Below are 21,804 nucleotides of genomic sequence, written 5' to 3' on the forward strand. Positions count from 1 at the left end.
TCCATTTATTGCCGACCGGTTTTTCAGTGCTCTTTTCCAAAGTGTCACATTGTATTTGGTCAGGACATCTGGATATTTGTATTGTATGACATGCTTTCTTTAATTCCATATTTTAATTGTATGACCTTCTTTTGCTGTTGACATTGTGTACACCTTTGACTTTTCATGCTGTACCAACTCAGACGTGATTCCGCCTTTTCTACAATCCACATTGGAAGGAACAGCTGTTGAGATTTATTCACATTTAAACATCAGCTCTTCCATGTCAGATCTATTTTTTCTTCCCTCCTTTTATTTTAGAATTAAGATTTTGTTTCTGATTACACAGACTCGACACACACGACACAAAACTGTCCACTGTCTCGTTAAATGTCTTGTCTTCTACATGTTGCTGTACATGTTTGTCTCGTTGTTTATACGTGTCAATTATCTGTGGGTGTCTTGTCCACGTCCTCCCAGGGAACTTAATGGTTGGCTACAGAATTGGTTTCAATTAATACAAATTTAGTGGTTTATTTTTGTTCACTTGCTGGAGGTTACTTTCTTGTCGGAGGTATGGATGTTTGCCACGCTGGACATATTGTCCAGTCATTTCAGATTCCAAGTTCCATCAAATACAACTCCACACATCAAACAAACGTCCTCCCTCCGAGCACCCGTTGTTAATCTGTGGACTTTTTTTTTTGGCAGATCTGATTTGGCTGCACAATCACCTTTTGAAATGTCATCTATCCCCCAAAACAAATTTGGACTCAATTGTGATAGATAGTTTTCATGTGCCAAACAGGTGGAGGTTGGACTCAGACAGACATTCTGTCTTTTTCTGGAGATGAGTTTGTGTGCTCAATGTGTGTTTGTGCTTCCAGGGGCAACAAGCCAGCGAACAGTCCCAAAGGCCAACCTCCTGATGGCGATGGCCACTCCTCCGTGACCGACCTGGCTAACTCCCTCACTGGAGACATGGTGATGGTAAGACAACGGACACAAATGTTTTGGCAGCGCATTGCTACGCCATGTGAGGTGTGTCAGAAAAGTTCCAGGACTAGTTATGTGAAAGATACATTTCAAAGCCCAACTACAAGGGACAGTGAGTTTTGGTATAATATCTCATGTCTGTGTCACGGTGACAACGCGCCTGCCTGACAATGGCCTGAGCATCTGACAGTTCCCTACTTACCCAACCTGGCTTTATAAGATATGTTTTTCTTCTCAAGGGCGTGATCAAAGGAAACCATTTTGTCATCAAAATGTGGCCATGATGTTTCTGAAAGAATCCCTTCAGGAGTCCGTTAAGAGAAAAAAGTGCCATTGAATCCAGGCGGCTATGCTTCAAATATAAAATAAAAATCTATTTTTTTTCCTGACACCATTCTTGAAACGTTTTTGACACACCAACTATTAGACTTTGGTCAAATAACAAACTTATAAGAGATTTTCCTGAACAAGATTCAGGTTATTATAACTTCTTCAGAAGATTGAAATTTAAAGTTCCGTTGCACCGTGCTGCTACAGTTCAGGGATTGTCCACCGGTGGTCCGCGGCCCTCTAGTTGTCCGTGGCGGTGTTGCAGGTGGTCCGTGAAACTGAAAATGTACAATAATTTTAACATTTAAAAAAAATCAAATTTATTTATTATTTAGACTTGATTTATTTTCCAGCTAATTCTGTGAATTATTTACTTGTTTACAAATCAGGAAATTGCAATGTGCTGGTTTGAAATTTGAGAGCACTTGTGGTCCTTACAGCTGTCTCCAGGTTCAGAAGATGATGACGGCGAGGGTCCAATCAGTGAGAAGCTTGGTCGGATCCAGTTCAGTATAGGCTACAGCTTCCAGAACACAACCCTTACTGTCAAACTTCTCAGGGGCCAGGAGCTCCCGGCCAAGGACTTCTCTGGTACTTCAGATCCCTTTGTCAAAATCTACTTGCTGCCTGATAAGAAGCACAAACTGGAGACCAAGGTCAAGAGAAAGAACCTCAACCCCCACTGGAATGAAACCTTCCTATTTGAAGGTGTGTGGCGTTTTCCTTAACACTTAACGTATGCTTTCATTTCAATGATAAAATATTTGCCCGATTAAAAAGAAATCTTCTTCCACCTCTGTGTTAGGTTTCCCCTATGAGAAGGTGAGAGAGCGCACACTTTACCTTCAGGTGTTGGACTACGACCGCTTCAGCAGGAATGACCCCATTGGAGAGGTCTCCATCCCACTCAACAAGGTGGAATTGGGTCAGATCAAGACCTTCTGGAAGGAGCTCAAACCCTGCAGTGACGGCAGTGTAAGAGAGCCCGATGATTCCATTCCAAAGTTTGAATTGCTTTTTTTTTTTTTATACTTCAACCGACTCAATTTGATATTATTTGATGATTCATGCCGAGCACGATTTTTGTTTGTGTGTGTGTTCCTCAGGGGAGACGAGGGGACTTGCTGGTGTCTCTCTGCTATAATCCCACTGCCAACACCATCACTGTGAACATCATCAAAGCCCGTAATCTCAAAGCCATGGATATCGGAGGCACCTCAGGTAGACTTTGCGTAGTATTTGCTCTTTCTCTCTAACCCTTGCTCAGCAGCCATGAGACCTTGAAGCGACTTTGGATTGTATGACGTCGAACAACGCCTGCTCAATATTTATATATTCAATGCCCCGCTCCGTTCCGAGGATGCCTATCGCCTGGTTCCCGATCAGGGTCGCGCCGTATATAGCTGTGTAGCAAGGTGACATTACACTGTCAGGGAAGGTTCCTGCTGTCAAATTAGAACCATTCATCACAGTCTGCCAATGCACACAGCTTCTCAAGAAGATGCAGTCATGTTATTGGTTCTTTACAGAGGAGAAAGAATATAGGCCTATTCATTTCTATTATACGTTTTTTTGTGTTCAAATATCCGTCGTTTAAGAAAATGATGACGCCACAACACCGATGTATTTGTCTGACAGTAAGAATCACATCAACGCAATCGGAACAAACACATTTTTGTACACTTTCTTTTTTTGTTAAAAGTCAAGTCTTCAACCCTTCACACAATCACAGTCTCTTTAGTTGATTCTTTTGCTGTAAAGTGAACTAAGTAATTGTACTTCCCCTCCATAATTATCTGCAAATGCATGACTTTAGGAGTGCATGGTGCTATTATGCCCCGTGCGGGTTATGGCCATTATAGAACGACAGTCTGATAAGGCGGCACAGTAAGTGCTTTGAAGCGACATTGTGGTATAATTTTCACACACACACACACGCGCACACACACGCACACACACACACACACACTGCTGCATTTTTTTTTTTTTTTTTTTTTACAAAATGATGATTGGTGATTCAAAATGAGTGAAAGAAAAATAATAATAGAAAATTAGTGTATTTGTTTTTCATAAAAGCATCAGTATGGATGCTCAGCCCTTGCTTATTGATTTCTTTGTTTTGACCGTGAGCTCAAACTATAAATCCCCATCATTGCAATTAAAAGAGAATCACACCAAAAAAAAAAAAAAACATCATGGGCATTTTGATGATAGCTTACCTGCGTATGACTTCCGCATTGCAGATCCCTACGTGAAGGTGTGGCTGATGCACAAAGACAGACGTGTGGAAAAGAAAAAAACAGTTACAATGAAACGCTGTCTCAATCCCATCTTCAACGAGTCCTTCCCCTTCGACGTTCCCGCCCACGTGCTGCGGGAGACCACCATCATCATCACTGTCATGGACAAGGACAGACTCAGCCGCAATGACGTTATCGGCAAGGTAAAGTCTAGCGTCAAGGCTTTTGTTGTCATCGCCCTTTATTACGACAGGAACGTCTCCTTCAGATTTTCCCCTCAGGTTAGACGCCAATGTAAATACTTCCAAAGTTTTGGAGTCATGATACAATCCCTCATGAATATTTACAATCCACACATAAGCATACAGATAAATATCATCAGTCATCTTCAGAGTCACTTGATTGAAATAACAATACTTTATTTAATGCCACAACACGGCTTGCCCTATACGTCTTCTTAGTGATTGACTTTTCTGGGGCACCTGACGCTTGTAGCCATTTAACATTATGTTGCATTTGCATACAGCACTGTAAAAATATTCCGGTTTCTGCAATATGTAGTAAAAATGGAGTCAGAGAAGGAACGGTTAACGTAGTTAATTAGTTGAACTCGAGCTGACTATAGGTGAGAACCTCTGCCTACTCCAGCCTGCAAAGAGAGTATAAAAGATGTATTATTCCAAACTTATGACTTTCACATTTTCAGAGTGACATAAAAGGGTGAAAAATAGCCGTAACTACATTTCACATCCTTTCCATATAGAAAGGCTTTTTCGCAGAAAGCTGCTGGCATAAATTTCGAGCGCAACCACGGTAGAACAGCTCTTTGCTGACAGTCAAGTACAGTATTACATTAGCATGAATACAAACAAATAAACTCGGCCTATTGTGCATTCTCTGAGAGTGCCTTTTCGCATCAAGGTTTTTGTTCTTGTCTTGGTTTTTGTGCAGCAGGTGTAAAGTCCCTGTCAGGATTGAATAATGGTTCTAATTACTGACTTTACTGATAGTTACAGCCCTACGAATAGTGTATCTTAATTAATTCTGCTACATTAGCGCTGTATCGTGAAATCCTCTTCTACAAGTTGACGGAAGGTGCAATTAAATTATTTTTCGACCTGCCATCATTCACGCGACAAAATAATAGCGTTTTGATTGCATGCTGACTAACTCACACTGGGTAAATTAGCAGTTTTGTTTGGCGCTTTGATCACTGCCGGAGCTAGGGGGGGGGCTGCGGGGGCACTGACCCACCCCCTCCCGAAATATGCTCGGCAGGTGCCAGGCCATATAATTGACACCTGGATATTTTCATTATTTTTGTTTGTTTTTTTGTCTATATTTCCATCCATAACGCGCATGGAACACGCAATAAATCTTTATTGGGATTTGGCCAGAGTGTTTGTAAAAAAAAAATAATAATCCAAACGGTGTGTGAAAAAACGTTTTCAGCCATCAGATTGAAGATATTCAATATTGATTTGCCTTCTGTTAGATCTACCTGTCGTGGAAGAGCGGTCCAGCGGAGGTGAAGCACTGGAAAGACATGCTGGCGCGGCCGCGCACCAACGTTGCCCAGTGGCACGCTCTCAAGGCCTGATGGCACCGCCCACTTTCCTCCATGCCCCCCCCCCCTTCCTCTGTCCTCCCAGTCCCGTCCTTATGCACAAGACTGACTTGCTGCCGGGCCGCGAAACACGGGTACAATTAGCCATCTGCTCTCTTAAACCTTTAAACTCTTTCTCTTATTCCTCCTTTCATACGCTTCTGTCTCCGTTTTTCTTTCCCACCACTCTGTCAATGTTTCTGTTTTTGACTCCTTCTGCACTTCTGACCTTAGTTTCAATCTGCGGCCCCCTTTGGTCCTGAACTGCACTGCAGCCACTGACCCGTGAAGGTGCCAGTCCCTTGGGATCACATAGAATCTTAAATAACTTCATATAGTGTATAATAATTTCAGAACACAATACTATCCAGTATGTACTGTATGTACATAAACATGAATATATTAATTAGGCTTCTAGATTGGCCGTTCCCTCTTACACAAACATCCGTCTGTTGCTCTTTCCATTCATTTGTCTTCATTGTGCTGTATCTTCCATTATGTTGCTCCCTCCTTTTATGTGCAGTTAGTGTGGTTTAATGTTTGGCTTAAGCCGTAGAAAGCAATCAGTCCTTGTTTTTTTGGGGTTTTTTTTTTTTATGAAACCAGCTGAGCTCAAGATGGTATTGTTGATACTCGTCTCTCTCGTCTTTTCTCTTCTATTCTCTCATTTCCTCTTTATTGTTCCCTTCTTTCTTATCCTCTGGCACAATATTAGTGCCCCCCACCCCGACAACCGCCACCCCCCCCTCCCCATGTCGTCTGTGTGCTGTGGGTGCTGTGCTGTAGCTCAAAACAAAACTAGAGTTTAAAAGATATACTGTACATGTACTGAACTTTTCCGAAGCTGGAAAAGCAGGAACACGACAAACTCATGAGGCGGATCACTCCTGATTTTTTCAGAAAATAAGCCCTTGACCCGGAGAGAGAAAAAAGAAGACGTGGCGGAAAACAAAACAAAACAACAACTCTAAATCCCAGACGCTACGATGATGTCATTTTTTCACAGCGAAGGAGGGAACCACTTTCAAATGTTCTCGCGACAAAGGCAACGCAAAGGTTGTGCTGTTTTGTGTGCATGCCTTCCAATGTGCGCGCTCACTTCAATTTGTGGATTGAATTCTTTGTGCTGCCCTGTGCTCTTGTTTTTGCCCTGTTGTGCTGAACATCTCAAAGAATCGCTCCATTCTCCCAAACCTGTTTGCCTCCGTGGCGCATCTGGTATTAAGTGTGTGTGCGCGCGCGTGCGTGGTGGAGCAACACGATTCAAGTCTTCTCTTTTCTCTTTCTCTCTTCTTACTGCCATCGCTTCCCCATCCTCTTTTACTGCCCTGCCTTCTGAACGAGGGCACGGGGGAAGTTCTATCTGCACTTTTTCAAAACGTAATAATAATAATAATGACAACCTTGAGGTTGAGGATGGTTTTGATGATGATTATAGTAGCGGTGAAAATGAAGGGAGGAATGAGCGAAAAGGCAAGTTGGGGAGAGGTCGCCTCTGCGCTGTGACTTGAGGGCGTGGAGATGCGGAAGAAGACACGGAGGACGGATGAAGGGCTCTCGTTCGCCTCTTTTTGTGCCGCTTGTTATTTTCGGCGTGTTCGCTGGCGTGCATTTGAATATTTCCTCTTGGCGCTTTGCTGTGGAGAGAAAGATCTCGTCCTTGCCTCGCTTGTCATAATGAGGCTCGCCGAGCCAGTATTGTGACATAACGTGTTAAAAGCATGATCAGAGCTTCGACTGGGAGAGCAACGTCGTCTGTATGTTGTCTGCCGGTGTCGCGATCAGTCAGGCCGGGAGTAGATTCTGACTTTGTTGCTGACCCCCACCAAAAAAAAGTTAACATGGAATTTTGTTTCGCACTCCGTGGGTGTGATTTTTGAGGATGGACTGATCTGTGACTGTGAGATAGTGGAGAAGCAGATAATCTTTTTCCCGGGGTGCTTGAGAGCAGCGCTGTGTTTTGTCAGCCACAGTCAACTCAAATTCGCCCACAGTAAATAAAATAGATTTCCACGGACAGCATGGAAGAACCTTTTTTTTTTTTTTTTTTTTTAATCCAATCTGGGAGTGTTGGTGTATCAAATTTACAAGAAACATTTAACAATTAACGTTTAACAATTGCACTTGACATAGGGGTTGCCATTGATCATGCTGTTGTGTATTTTTCTTTTGTTAAAAAAAAAAATAATTTCGTGAAAGTTCTGCTAGGCTCAATAGCAAAAGGCTTAAAACTGCTGGGTCAAAACTAACTCAAGTTGGGTGCAATAGGGTCTAACCCAATCTTGGGTAAAGGTAACCCAATTAGCTTAAAATCCACAGTGAGTGTGTTAGGAAAACCCTCTAGCATTTTTTAGTGTTTGTATAACAATTTGTTACCAGGCAGTACAATTTGCTTGCTCCTCTGGATTTGTTCATTTTATTTCTTTTATTTAATCTCATTTGCTGCATTGTCATGTAGAGAGCAGAGATAACCTCTGTCTTCTGTTTGGCTCTGCATTAGAGAGACAGGCCCGAGTTAGCAAGTGTGAGTAGTTGGCCACTGAAGCGCACAAGCAACAAACTTCGCTTCAAGATGATGTCATTGCCATCAGCTAAATCTCAATCTTAGCCTTATCTGCACAAGATTAGACATCTCCTCTGCCTCTAAGCTACTCTGGCCTGTTCGTGTGTCCATTCCTTGGACAGAAGGGAACACAGTTTGCTGAGGCGACATTTGCCAGGAAAAAAAAAATGGAGTGTGCCCTCATTAGTAATCATAAAGATGCTGGAAAAGGCTAAAATGGAGGAAGATAATCACCCAGCCGGTTTCCTAAGGTGAAAATGCAGGTGATGCACTTGCACTGCGTTTTCGTTTCAACGTGATTACACAGTGTTCAAGGAGGGATAAATCGCCCCACTCGACCCAGTAAACTGGCATTATTCGAGTTTTGTGTTCTGCTGCTGCTGCTGCAAGTAGAATTGGGGCAGGTAGCTTGCTAGGTGGCACAGTGCTTTTGTTTTCCTTCATGCAAATTTGTAAAGTCACCCTATCACCTTGGTTTCAACGAAAATATCCCTTAGGCACAATTTGTGATATGATCTATGTTTTTTTGTTTTTGTTTCCATGATTACATCTAATGCAAACCAAATGAATAGTCATACTCAAGGTTGCGAAGTGAATAAACATTAGGATGCACTTTTTATGATTATTCCAAAAGTTGCATAACAAACAACCTCTCTTTGCCAGCTGCTCTAAAAGCAGCACAATTAGAACGAAGGCCATTTGAAACAATATAAAAGAGAAAGCAATTTGCCAACCTAACTTTTTATGGAATTAGCACTTGTCGCCGTGACAGTTGTGACCAGACCAGAGTTAATTTTCAGGTTTTAGAAAGTTTTACGTCTGACTAGCCAAAACCAGTCGCCACCACTGTTGGAAAAATGCTGCTGGTGTGATGTCATCAGGGAAGGCGTGCATGCATAGATTGGAACAGCTGAATCAGCAAATTGTCGTTTTGGGTCGTGTGTGAGTCGCAACCTTACGCAGGCAGACTCGACCTCCAGCCCCAAACTCGCCTTTGGACTCGTTTGAAGCATTTGTTAAAAACCAGTGTGACTTCTCCCAATCAGAGTTGAAGCAAGCGTTATTTGAATTGTAACAATAACGAGAGTCAATATATATTTTTCTTTTTGTTCACATTTGATTGTCGGTCAGTATGTGTGTGTGTGTGTGTGTGTGCTATGGTGTTCTTGTGTTGGGTTTCTTTCTTTCCAAACGTGATATGGAAATGCTTCTGTTTTTGACAACTTTATGTAAATATCCTTGGTGGAAATGAACATTTGTTGTTCAACGAGTTTTCCTTTGTCACTTGAAATGATGAAGAAAACACGTTCGTGATAACAGTGGTGATGTTGACCATGCCGATTCTAACAGCCCTTCTTGAATAAGGGCTTTTGATGTCCGCTGTATTTTTGTGGGAGGGGGTCCCTGCACTTGGAGGAGGAAAAGGGGAAGGAGTGCTAGCCGATGCATCCCGGGCCCACTGTAGCAACACTGCCACGTAGCTTTGCTCCTGGAAATTGAATGTGGGAGGAGCCTGAGCCACTAATGCACTCATATGTGTTTTTATGCCAAGCATCAAAAGGCCGTCGCTCTGCCCCGCCCGCGCCCGTTCGTCTCATCCTGTCTTCTTATAGGCTTTGGGATTGACTCTAATGCCATTGTGTTGGACAGGATTGACCATGCTCACACGCTGATGATGCCAGAGCAAATTTGGAGGCGGGCATTATCCAGCTAGAGGCCGGAAGTGGATAAGCACCCAGCAACCCTGAGGAATATTTGCGTGTATTTGTCTCATTTAGCACCACAAAAGCGTCTTGCTAGCTTCCGCGGGGAAATTTAGCGAGACAAATTATTGGATTAGAGGTACCTGCAAACTATCAACACATGTTGGAGAATTGACCAACAATAACTTTTTTTTTTTTTTAATCATCAGATTTTGACCAGAATTGATTGACAAAGCCACATGCCAAAATTGAAAACGCACAATCTGGCTCCCATTATTTCCATCCATGTCCACTGTAATGACGACTATGGTTTCCCATTTCATATTTCAGACCGGCCCCAACCACAAAAGTGCTACAGTTACTCCAGCAGCCGGCAAAAAGGACTGTCAATGGGCTCTGGCCTCCATTTGTAATGTCATCCCATCGCAGGGGGGCGGGGCGGGGCGAGGGCAGACAACGCGCATTTATCGATGCTCTAAAAATAATCTTTGACTCCACATCCATTTGCTCTCTCTTGCCGGTTGAAGTAATAATAATTATAAAATAATAATGCAGCTTGGATCCACTGCCATCATGTGTAGGAAATCGAAGGGGTGGGGGGTCATCACAGTTCTTTTGGGATGCTGCGACTAGCACTTGCGTTTCTTCACCTCCTCTCGGGACTTGCCGTGGCTCACCTCCTCAACAAAGAGTGCTCAAGCTTAAATACACACAATTGTGATGTGTACAATCTAATTCCATGTATTGATTTCTTTCTGTATTTTTGCCAACTTTGTAAAGTGTATAAATATCTATAAATATATGAACAAGACAGTACTGTATAGATTTTAGCTGCCTGGTAAGGTTCCTAGTATATACTTGGTAGACTAAAAGAAGTGTAGAGCTGTTCAAAAGCCAGTTACTGACATTTGCGCAGTAACTCGGCGCCACTGGCACTTTTTATATCCTTCGTTTTAGCCCTGCTTTATTTTTTTATTCTCGCCAGTGGGAGCCAAAGTGTGTTGTTCTTAATTTTGTCCCTTTGTTACTTTGTTCTTTTGTTGCTGTTTTTTTTACAAGACACAGCGAGGTTCTGGCAGTCAGGAGAGTGCGGTGGAACGCAGACTGGGACCCAGTGCATTAATGTGTGTGCGTGTGCATCAAGTGTGTGTCCGCCCACGCAAGTGCTTGTGCTCTCTGTGCAAAGCCCCCTTCCTTCCGATGTTAGCCGCCGTGCGTTCAGGTGCAGGATGACCATGTTGGGTGAAGTTGGCAGACCCCGGCCCCTCCATGACCACTCAACTCCTTCATTACAAGACTCCATTTGAATCCTCCACCAAGTATAGATTTCCACTTCCTCCGCTCAATTGTTCATTTACTCTCCCATTCAAACGGTAATGCATACACCTCCAGAGTCTAATTCAGCAGTAATCCATGCTCCCTCATCTATCTGGGATTCACTGCCCATTAGCGGCTCCTATTCTGCGCCGTTTTTTTTTACGTGTCTGCCGAGCTCTGTGGACCAGACATTGATCAAGCACAAAAAAAATAGAAGGTCCTTGCACCTCCTCCCCAGGGCGGAGTAGTAAAAACAGAAGCAGTGAATAAAAGCTACATAGGGAAATTGTATGGCACAGTCAGGTCAGTCAGATTTATGTACTGATTAGCGGTCATGTGCTAACAACCTGAAATGATCGAGACCAGAGGTGTCAAACTAATATTTTTCGCGGGCCGCATCGTAGTCATAGTTTCCTTCGGAGGGCCATTATGACTGTGACTTATATTATATACAGTATAGGCGACACAACAAACTGATAACTAGTTTTGAAATCACAGACTAGTAAAAACTGTTCACATTTTTTAAAAAGATGAATGGTAATAAAAATTGCTAGCAATTTCTCTAGTTTTCCAAAAGTGAAGGCAATTTGTAATTTTAGAACTGACACATAAAGTCCATGCACAATTTGTCTTTGCGGGCCCCATAAAATGATGTGACTGGCCGCATCTGGCCCCCGGGCCTTGAGTTTGACACCTATGATCCAGACAATCACCTATAATAAAATGAAACTTCCATTTCAAAGTTGTCACAGGTCGAGCTGAAGTCATAAGACCCTGCAGAGTGAATTTCTATATTGGTGACCCCTTGAGCCCATAAAGCTACCTTCTCATAAGCGGCCATGCTTTTCCTGGTCCCTCAATGGAGGCGCGGGCTGGACAAAGGGCAGCTGTCAGCACGGCCAACTTGAGGTCCAAAGCAGCCAAGCGCAAGCCTGCTTGGCACCTCGTTTGTAGCAAGAGACTGACTAAGACCAGCCTTAAAGATGCGACCCGCTTGCTTATCGGAACTGTTTGTTAACGGATCATTGCGACCCCTCCCTTACCCATTCTAACTTTCAAACTAAGTGCTCTGACGTGTTGCCCGGTTGCTCTGTACATACGTGTGTTGCGCTTCTGTTGCCGTCTCGTCTCCGTGTTGGCGTCGCATCGGGTTCTTACCGGGCGGCCTCCGCAGACGTCCTCGGCCTCTTGACACCACAAGTTGTATCGTTGCTTCGACGCCATTCTGCTGCTTCTGTATCTGCCAATCTCGCCGACCTGGCTTGAGGAGGCGGAAGAGCCCAGTGAGGCAGCAGAGCGGTTACTCGCCATCATGGATCAGGAGGTCAAAGCGAGGACGTCTGGAAGTCATACCCGGTAGCACTTTGGTTTTGCGTTCCATGTTTTTTTTTTCAGCCTCTCCTGTTTTTTGGGCCGAACGGACTGTGATCTTACTGGTGGTCGTTGTTCTCCTCCCATCAGTGTTAGAGTGTGATGGACGGAGCCATGGAGCTGAGCTCTGATTTTGTTCCATATTAAAGGATCATTTTTACAACGTCGGCTTTCTCAGTGATTGATGAATCATTTTCTAAGGCAAACCTGCTGGTAATTATTGTAACGTATTGTTGTGAGTTCATTATATGTTGCTTATTGTTGAAATCAGTGAAATAGATTTTCATGAAATTGAAGACGGAATTTAATTTGAGCAAATAAATGTATACTCAAATTTTTACTTGAAGTGAAGGTAAACCTCGAGAAATATTATCACATTTGTTTCCATATATAATATTTTTGATGGCAGCATAATGCGTTGAGGCCAGTGCCGGCTCTACGCAGGGGCAAGAGGGGGCAACGCCCCCTCAAACAGATGTCCTGCCCCCTCGAATCAAACTTTTAAAAGTGAAAAATCCGCTGATAGAAACACACGTTAATCAGCCCCCTCTCTTCTCTCATGTCGGTACAGTGTGTGTCCTCACACAGCCTGCTGTCAGGACTCCGCGACCCTCCGTAAACATCCAATCACTGTGAGTATGCAAATGAGGCAAGACGCCGCCAGAGAGTGTCAAGTTACAGTCAGCGCGGTAGGAGTTGGAAGAAGCAGTAAAAACTCCACCAAACTCGTCGTAATGACCCGCGCGCGATATAACTAATGATTAACGACAACTCAAATAATAGTTAATATAACATTCATATTATATGTTCCCCCCCCTGAGAGATTGCCACCTTATTGTGGTCAGGGGGTTTGCGTGCCTCAGTGACCCTAAGAGCAATACCAGCAGAAGCTTTAATCTTCAGGTGGGACACCCAAGCTGGACAGGTCTTAGTGTAGAGGCCTGACAGAGTGCAATCCACTTCTCCAGGTTGAGATCTGGACACACAGCTAACAACTGCCGTGAAGAAAAGCACTAACAGTGTTAAAAATGTGTAAAAAAAAAAAAAAAAGAAGATGCCCCCTTCACATTTCTGACTGCCCCCTCTTGTGTGCATTCCTAGAACCGGCCCTGGTTGAGGCTATTTTTCTTCACTTGCAATAATAATATCCACAGTACATTCCATACAATTCAATTTAAAAAAATTAATAAGACGTTTTGTGTGAAAAGCTGAGAAATATAGAGTAAATGACAACATGTTAATTTGCCTTTTCTTCATTCCATCAGCAGCAGAAATATCTCAATGTATTTAACTCCAAGCTGTCTGTGCCAGATTGGCCAATTAAGAGAAGTCCAAATGAAGCAGGACGTAGATAAGAAGGAACATCGATGCAGTGAGGCGGAGCCAAGGCGACTCAGAGAGCCGACTCGCAAGTAAAAAAGGCTCTCAGCTGTCTTTTTTTTTTTTTTTTTTTTTTTTTTTTTTTTTTTCCCTTTTCCCGAGTATAATCAACTCCATGGGCCGCATATTACAGGTTGTGCAGACACTGCAGCGATCCTCCTCTGTGGGAAGACCAGGTCAGCGTCGGGCCAAAACAAGGCGAGCTCAGCAGACGGGGGGACGGGGGGGACATCACCTTCTATTTTTGGAAGTACCGCGCTGCGCCGCAACCACCTTCATCTTTGATTGAGGATATTTATGCCAATTGTGCATTTTTCTCAAATGTAAGCAGAATTGGTTTATTTTGAAAAATAATACTTGATTAATTTTCCCCTCGGTATTGCGATTAAATGAACAATTATTTATTTTAAGGTCCTGTACTCAATATTTAAAAAAAAAAAACAATACAAAAACATTAAAACTATTTGTGTACAGCAACAGTGGGGCCAAGCAGCTATTGTAGCAAAACAATGGCATGGTCTACCTCGGGAAGCTAGGGTTTCAAACTAGGGTTAGGGTTTCAAACTAGGGTTTTAAATTAGGGTTAGGGTTTCAAACTAGGGTTCGAAATTCAAACTAGGGTTTCAAACTCGGGTTAAGGTTTCAAACTAGGGTTAAAGTGTCAAAATAGGGTTTCAAATTAGAGTCAAAGTTTTAAAGTGGGGTTTCAAATTAGGGTTAGGTTTCAAAGAAAGATTTCAAATTAGAGTTAAGGTTTCATAATCGGGTTCAACTGCAGGAGGTGCCACAGAAGTGATGCGACTTCATTTGCGACCAAAATCACCGCCTGGCTTCCCCCTGTCAAATGGAGCCTCTGCAAATAGATGATTAGAAATATGAAATATGCCCGCGATATGCACATTGTATTTAAGAGAAAAGAAGCAGGAAATAAGACTGTCACTTTCAATGTCGGAGGCGTTTCCCTCAAGTTATTTTTGCGGGCCAAGATAATAAAGTGCTCCAGACTTGGCATGACAAGATGTCAGGCAAAAAGTAATTATATATATTTTTTCCTAAGCTGCAGTGAAAGCTTGGTAAAGATAGGCCATGCAGACTGGCAGCCTTGGACAGATGGGAGGGAGGAAGACGAGCAAAAAGTGACGTGATAGAGGTGAGGATGCAGCATGAGACCAGGTGCTGGGGGAAAAAGGGAGGGACAAAAAGATGTGAAAACAGTGTGATTATCTGTGTCACATTTATTGATGCACTAATCCAAAGGATGGGGAAGCTGTCACTGAGTGGGGGGCCGGGGGGAGTCAGATTTCGTGTGGTGAACACACACTGAAGTTATCATGCTGTGAGTTTGAAGTATCCATATTGAATCCGCAGGCACAAAAGCACAGCAAAAGAATTAACATCGCACTGTTTAATAGTGTGATGACTGTTTTAAATGGCTGACTTAATTTGAGGGGGGGAAATGTACAAGGGAATTAGATTGTTGGAAAAATCACAGATATTCAGCTCAGGCTGCTTTTTTTCTGACTCTCTTAAATGTCTTCAATACACCAGAGGGTGTCTGAGATGATAATGTGATGTACGTGTAGATGTATCGCATACAGATGGCGAGAAGACATTTTCTTCAAAGTGTCATCCTGCCTCGGCTGGACGTTTTTATCAAGATGTCAAAGCAAATTTCAAATCATCCATCAGTTTTACATAACCTCCCTTTTATATCGTTTTAGGGCAATTTGGTGTCATACTGCTATCCAGTGGCCAAACGTTGAATTGAAGGTAGGCTCATTTATAGTTAAAAAAACAAGTGAAAAAGATAATAGCAGACAAAGAGACCAAACTATACTATTCTAGGTCTACATTTTCGAACCCTTAAAACTTATAATTTATATCTTTTCAACAACATCCATATGATTCCGCAGAGCTACACTCCATTTGTAGCATTGTGTTTTGTTTTATTGGACATAACATGCTTTAGTGATATATCTACATTGTTGTGAGAATGAATGCAATTTAAGGGCGTTGTTTTCAAAAGCTCTTTGGCACTCATTTAATAAAGACTCACGTACATCACTGTCCACTACAAATCCCATTTGTGACATCTTCCAGTTGAGCTGTGTTCCATTAAATCTCAAAGAAAGCCATCCAGACAATATTTGCCTCTTTTATTTGTGCTTACAGTGGCGGCCAGCATGCCTCAAGGATTTTGTCATCCATCAGTGTATCCAATGACGTTTCCATTACTGTATGGTTGCACATGGCTGAGCAGCAGCGAACGGTTGTGATGACTGAGAGGCTGAGAATGACCACCAACAACCCCCATGATCTTCTTCTGGGTAGAGAATGTGATGATGTGAAGGAGTAGCAGAGGGGGAAAATGGAGGGATATTATATAGAAAAAAATCTAGCCATTGCACTGTTGGGAATGTGACACACTGAATTTGAACTAAAATTAGGTACAGAGACAAGAAAGAAAGTCTTAGACAAACAAAAGATATACAAATTAGCAACAGAAACAACAAAACAAAAACTCGGAAAAAACGGACAACTAAATACATAAATACATTTTTAGTTGAGTTCATAAAAGCAGAATCTCAGTATTATTTGTCAGTAGATTGTGCAGCGATGGCATCATGGTGGTGAAGTTGCACGTTTGTGTTGAGAATCTTGCAGTGCCACTTGGCGGTGTTCGCTGACCTACATAGGATGAGAGGAGAGTAAACAAAAAGGCTCAATATTGCGAGGGAGTGCGACACAGATTCCCACAGACGTCTGTGGCGTGTCAGCCTCTCCGCCACCCGGCGCTGAACCTAGACTCAAGCACTTTGTGTTGTCATCACATCATGTGGCCTCAACACTGAGGGTCCAAAAGTGCACAGTGCTTGCGTCATGCATACGAAATACATGCTTGCTTTGTCAAAACAAGACATTTAGTTCGCCAAAAATATTTCTTTACAAAACGTTGTCTGTGGCCCCACTAATCTAAAACATGGCATTCTAATCAATATTGGGGTTATGGAATAGGAATTAAGCAGCAAAATGTATTTGTTTTTATCCACCGCCGAGGTGGCCATTTTGTTACTTGCTGTCGGCTGAAAATGACATCAGAGTTGCCAACCAATCACGGCTCAGCTTCAGAAAACTGGTGCATTCGGCATAGCTGCGACTCCTGTACACACACACACACACACACACACACACACACACACACACACACACACACACACACACACACACACACACACACACACAGTTAGTGCTAATAATCATGGTGTACATGGTGACATTAACGAGGACACGTACGAAAGGAAACGGATGGATAGTGATAAGTTAAAGTTAAAGTCCCAATGATCGTCACACACACACACACATCTGGGTGTGGTGAAATTTGTCCTCTGCATTTAACCCATCCCCGTGTGATTTTGATCCATCCCCTGGGGGAGAGGGGAGCAGTGAGCAGCAGCGCTGCCGCGCTCGGAAATCATTTGGTGATCCATTTACAACCCCTTACACTGAGTGCCAAGCAGGGAAGAAATGGGTCCCATTTTTATAGTCTTTGGTATGACCCGGCCAGGGTTTGAACCCACAACCTTCCACGCTCAGGGAGGACACTCTACCACTAGGCCACTGAGCTGGTAATAATAATGAAAAATATATTTGTTTGCATCTTGATATTTAATGCATTCCCCTTCATGCGTGAATCTTGTGTTCCTCGGATGATAAATATTCCAGTAAAGCAATCATCAGATTGAGTATGCTGGGCAACACCAGTAGCAAAGACAGGCAGACACATGAGAGTATGCGGCAGCATGAATATTTCAGCGCGCGGGGGATAAATATTTCACTCTTTCAATGTGAGGAAAAAAGATACGAGGATTGCGTTACGCTTAGAACCCTCCATGAATAATGACTGTGGGGATGAGAGGAGAACATGTTCACGTTCAGAGAGACAGGTAGAGGAAGTGTGGATGCAGAAGTGGGAAAAAAATAAGTATACAAAGTTGCTGATGGAACGGAGGCCCTGACCTACAAGGAGGTAGCGCTAGTGAGCAAAATCATTACTTGCTACCCGTTTGTAGCCGACCTCCATGTGGACTTGCCTTTTATGGTCTGGCCACGCTTCTTTGTTGGACTTTACAACAGTGCTTACACAATGCTGACACCGGAAAGAGGCTCATGTGTTTACCACGTCATAAATATTTTGTAGCTCTAAATCCAAGACACATGGTCGCCTTGAGGTGTGCCGCTAGGTACATTAAACAGACGCAGTGTAAATTCTGTAAAGTGATGTATACTTCCACGAACAGAAACGGGTACACTTGGACAGTATTTCCCAAGCTTTATTGAGCCAAGGTACATATTTTACTGAGAAGAAGCCCACTCCACACAGGTGATGCCTTGTACCTTATGCCATTCCATACTATTCGCTTGAGCTGCTCCATTAAACCATATACTTACTTACTTTCCATATGGCGTAGGCGAAGGTTCCATAGTGTAGTTGTTAGTGCTCTGGCCTCTCACCTTAGCGACTCGAGTTCAAATCCGGGTGGGACTTGTCATAGTTTATCATGGAAAAATTTGCAACACAGTTACTCGTGTGCTGCCCCATAAAACCATACACCTCCCTGAAGCTTAGGGCTAGGGCAGGGATGGGCAAACTACGGCCCGCGGGCCACATCCGGCCCACGGGACCGTTTAATCCGGCCCGCCAACCCTGAATTAATTGTATTATTCAACTTTTTTTTTGTCATTTTGCCTGCAATGACTGCGTTTCCCCAGTAGATGGGGAACCGCTCGCCTGCGCATTTACTACCGGAAGCCGTGTCAGAAAGCTCGGTGCACACTCACAAGTGCGTGTACGTACTCAGTAGTACGGACATGGCGCACTCGCGCTCTATTTGTATCAGTCCCGAATTTAGAGCGTGGGCTGTGACGACAGCATTCTTGTAATTCGCGCGCTGAGCTTTCAGATACAGTTTGACGCTAAAGCCACCCACAAACCTTCCCCTGGAATCCTTCTATTAAAATGAGTCGCCCAAGGAAAAGCAAGGTGGACACAGTGCCGAGTGTTTAAAAAAGAGTGGCCAATTTGGCTCGACGTACGCGACGTGACATTCAGCCACATGAACGTCAACATCAACCCGTCACAGATCGAGGTAAACGGACCAACACCTCGGATCTCTCCTAAGAATTGCCACAACAAATTTTACTCCAGACTATGACGCACTAGCAAAAAAGGGAGACCAACAACACTGTTCCCACTGAAAATGAAGGGGAGGCTCTCAAGTTTGTTGTAAAAAAATGCATTTTGAATATGATTTGTACACATAGCAGGGATTGAAACTAGCGACCATTCTCATTTTCAAACAATGCAGGATGCCCAAGGACATTGATGCACCACCTGTTTGCGACTAATCTTAACCTGTAAAGTTCTTAAGGCTTACTTTAAGAAAGTGTTTCCCGTTTCCTCACCTCTGTTATCAGGTGTTTGTGAGTTAAAACTGCTCTGATTTTCAGATACCCCTCCCCGTGTTGCCGTTTTGATTACTTTATTTGGATGTATGCTTTCACCGATTCTTCAAGATGATATATTTGGTCAGAATGTTTACCGTTTGATGTGATCTCATAAGATAAACATCTTTCATTAATCTGACCTGCAGGCACTGAAGTGATGGAGACTGTTATTCATAATAACAGTGTCGTATTTTATGAGAATCACTGATAACAGTTTTTTAGTGAATTTGTTTTTTTTTTAATGCTGTTAATAAATGCATTTGTTTTCAAAAAACTTGTTTGGAATATCCATGCTTTACTACCTACTAAAGGCCAAAATCTTTTATGCAATGACCTTTACAGGTCGCTTATATTACTTCACACAAACATTACGTCCATCTGCTCCTGGTTCGGCCCTCCGGTCCAAATTTAGAACCCAGTTCGGCCCGCGAGTCAAAAGGTTTGCCCACCCCTGGGCTAAACAAACAACATGTTTACTCGACCCTCTTCCAGACAAACTACTTAAAGAATTATTTCAAATTTTAGGACCGTCCGTCTTAAATATAATCAATCTGTCTGTCTCCTCTGGGATAGTGCCAACAGCCTTTAAAACCGCTATCATTAAACCGTTACTTAAGCGACCAAATCTTGACCCGGACTGTCTCAGTAATTATAGGCCAGTTTCAAACCTCCCATTCATAGCAAAACTTCTTGAAAAAGTAGTAGCGCAGCAGCTTATTGATTACATGGTCGCCAATAATCGATATGACTCTTTTCAGTCTGGTTTTAGAGCTAATCATTCCACTGAGACAGCACTTGCTAAAGTGACTAACGATCTCCTCATAGCTATGGATTCAAACACTTCATCTGTATTGTTACTACTCGATCTTAGTGCTGCCTTCGACACTGTAGACTTCGATATTTTATTAGGGCGTCTTAAAAGTTGTGTTGGTATTTCAGGGTCAGCACTAGGCTGGTTCCATTCCTATCTATCAGACAGGACGCACCGAGTGGTCCATGGCAATACGTCCTCTGAGCTCTATAATGTTACGTGTGGTGTCCCACAGGGATCGGTACTCGGACCAATTCTATTTAATATTTATATGATTCCGCTTGGGGACATAATACGTAAATATAATATTAGTTTTCAATGCTACGCGGATGACACCCAATTATATATGCCGTTATCGATGACAGATCCGCGGGATTGTTGTAATCTTGAGGCGTGCCTTGCGGAGATCAAGCAATGGATGTCTCTCAACTTCCTTCGTCTTAACCCAAATAAAACTGAGATGTTGATAATTGGTCCAACTCGTTATCAACATTTATTTAAGGAAACCACTATAACTATAGATAACCGTACTATCACTCAGAGCGATACTGTAACTAATCTCGGGGTAATATTTGACCAAACGCTCTCCTTTCAAAAGCACATTAAGAATATAACCAGAATTGCGTTTTTTCACCTTCGTAATATTGCAAAGATTCGTCCGATCCTCTCGACCGGTGATGCGGAAACTATTATACATGCGTTCGTCACGTCACGCCTGGACTACTGTAATATATTATTCTCTGGTCTTCCTAAGTCCCGCATCAAAAGTCTACAGTTTGTACAAAATGCTGCTGCGAGGCTGCTCTCACGCACAAGAAAATTTGATCACATTACCCCAATATTAGCCATTGGCTCCCGGTCCATTTAAGATGTGACTTCAAGGTTCTTCTATTAACCTATAAATCACTGCATGGCTTAGCGCCTTCATATCTCGTCGACCTAGTTGTTCCTTATGTTCCGTCTCGTAACCTTCATTCGCAAAACGCTAGTCTTTTAGTGACACCGAGGGCCAAGAAAATGTCTGCAGGGTCTAGAGCATTTTCTATTCGGGCTCCAGAGCTTTGGGATGCCCTATCAATGGATATTAGAACTGCTACCTCAGTAGAAACATTTAAGACACGTTTAAACACACATTTCTATGATATGGCCTTTAATTAACCTGTAGTGGCCGATTCGGCTGGAGTTTGTTTTCTCTCCCTCTCCCCACCCAACCACCCTCCCCCACCCCTCCCCGGCTGGGGAGGTGGTTAGCTGGCACCCAAGCTGACAGCGGCTATCTGGATTCTCGTGGACCAATTCAGGATGGGGGAACTGCAGCTCAACCTCCTCGAAGACACTGCCAGGACAATTGAGGGCTCCTCCGGCAGCTCTTCGCTTTGATTTGGACATCCACTTTTTCATTGATTTTCATATTATGTATTATTTGTGCCCTCTCTGCATCCATTGCAGCCTGGTGATCCTGAAAGGGGGATCCTTCCATCTGTGGTCCCTTCTCAAGGTTTCTCATTTCCCCTGGTAGGGGTTTTTTGAGTTTTTCCTTGCCCTTAAGCTTAAGATCAGGGGATGCCTTGAGATTAATTGTCAATTTTTGTCTATGTGAAGCCCTTTGAGACTGCTTGTGATTTAGGGCTATACAAATAAATTTGACTTGACTTGACTTGACAAACCTTAACCACTTTGGGTGTCATTGTCTCCGAGTACGCCTAGATGGGACTGGCTCGTTTCTGAGAAACAAGCTCAGTGCTCCCACTAATTCAACGTAATGGTGAGTTTTATTAATAAAATGTAATAAATAATGAATAAATGATTACTAATAAAAAAAATGTATGTCGTTTATACTTGTTTTTATGCCAGTCGTATCACTTTATTTCATCGTATTTATATATTTATTATAAATGTTTTATTTATTTATATGAATGTATTATTTATTTATATAAAGGCCGGTCCACGAAAATATTTCTGACACGTAACCGGTCCGTAGCGCAAAAAAGGTTGGGGACCAC

General features: G+C 42.9%; 1 protein-coding gene across 6 annotated transcripts in view; it reads left to right on the plus strand.

Moving 5' to 3' along the window:
* syt7a (synaptotagmin VIIa) overlaps positions 1 to 16,137 on the plus strand; it is a 69,029-nt gene extending 52,892 nt beyond the window's left edge. For 4 of the 6 annotated variants that reach the window (XM_037253566.1, XM_037253567.1, XM_037253568.1 and 1 more), the window contains 6 exons: positions 867 to 969; positions 1,746 to 2,013; positions 2,111 to 2,280; positions 2,412 to 2,526; positions 3,549 to 3,748; positions 5,041 to 10,247. In XM_037253566.1, coding sequence (XP_037109461.1) covers positions 867 to 969; positions 1,746 to 2,013; positions 2,111 to 2,280; positions 2,412 to 2,526; positions 3,549 to 3,748; positions 5,041 to 5,145 — 961 coding nt within the window. In that variant the 3' untranslated portion in view covers positions 5,146 to 10,247. Of the gene's footprint in view, positions 1 to 866; positions 970 to 1,745; positions 2,014 to 2,110; positions 2,281 to 2,411; positions 2,527 to 3,548; positions 3,749 to 5,040; positions 10,248 to 14,542; positions 14,636 to 15,206; positions 15,256 to 15,657 lie in introns of those variants that run through there. The other 2 variants (XR_005098157.1, XR_005098158.1) reach the window with 2 other exon arrangements.
* Positions 16,138 to 21,804: the final 5,667 nt, after the last annotated feature.

Source organism: Syngnathus acus, chromosome 6 (genome assembly GCF_901709675.1).
Source record: "Syngnathus acus chromosome 6, fSynAcu1.2, whole genome shotgun sequence".
Taxonomy (NCBI): domain Eukaryota; kingdom Metazoa; phylum Chordata; class Actinopteri; order Syngnathiformes; family Syngnathidae; genus Syngnathus; species Syngnathus acus.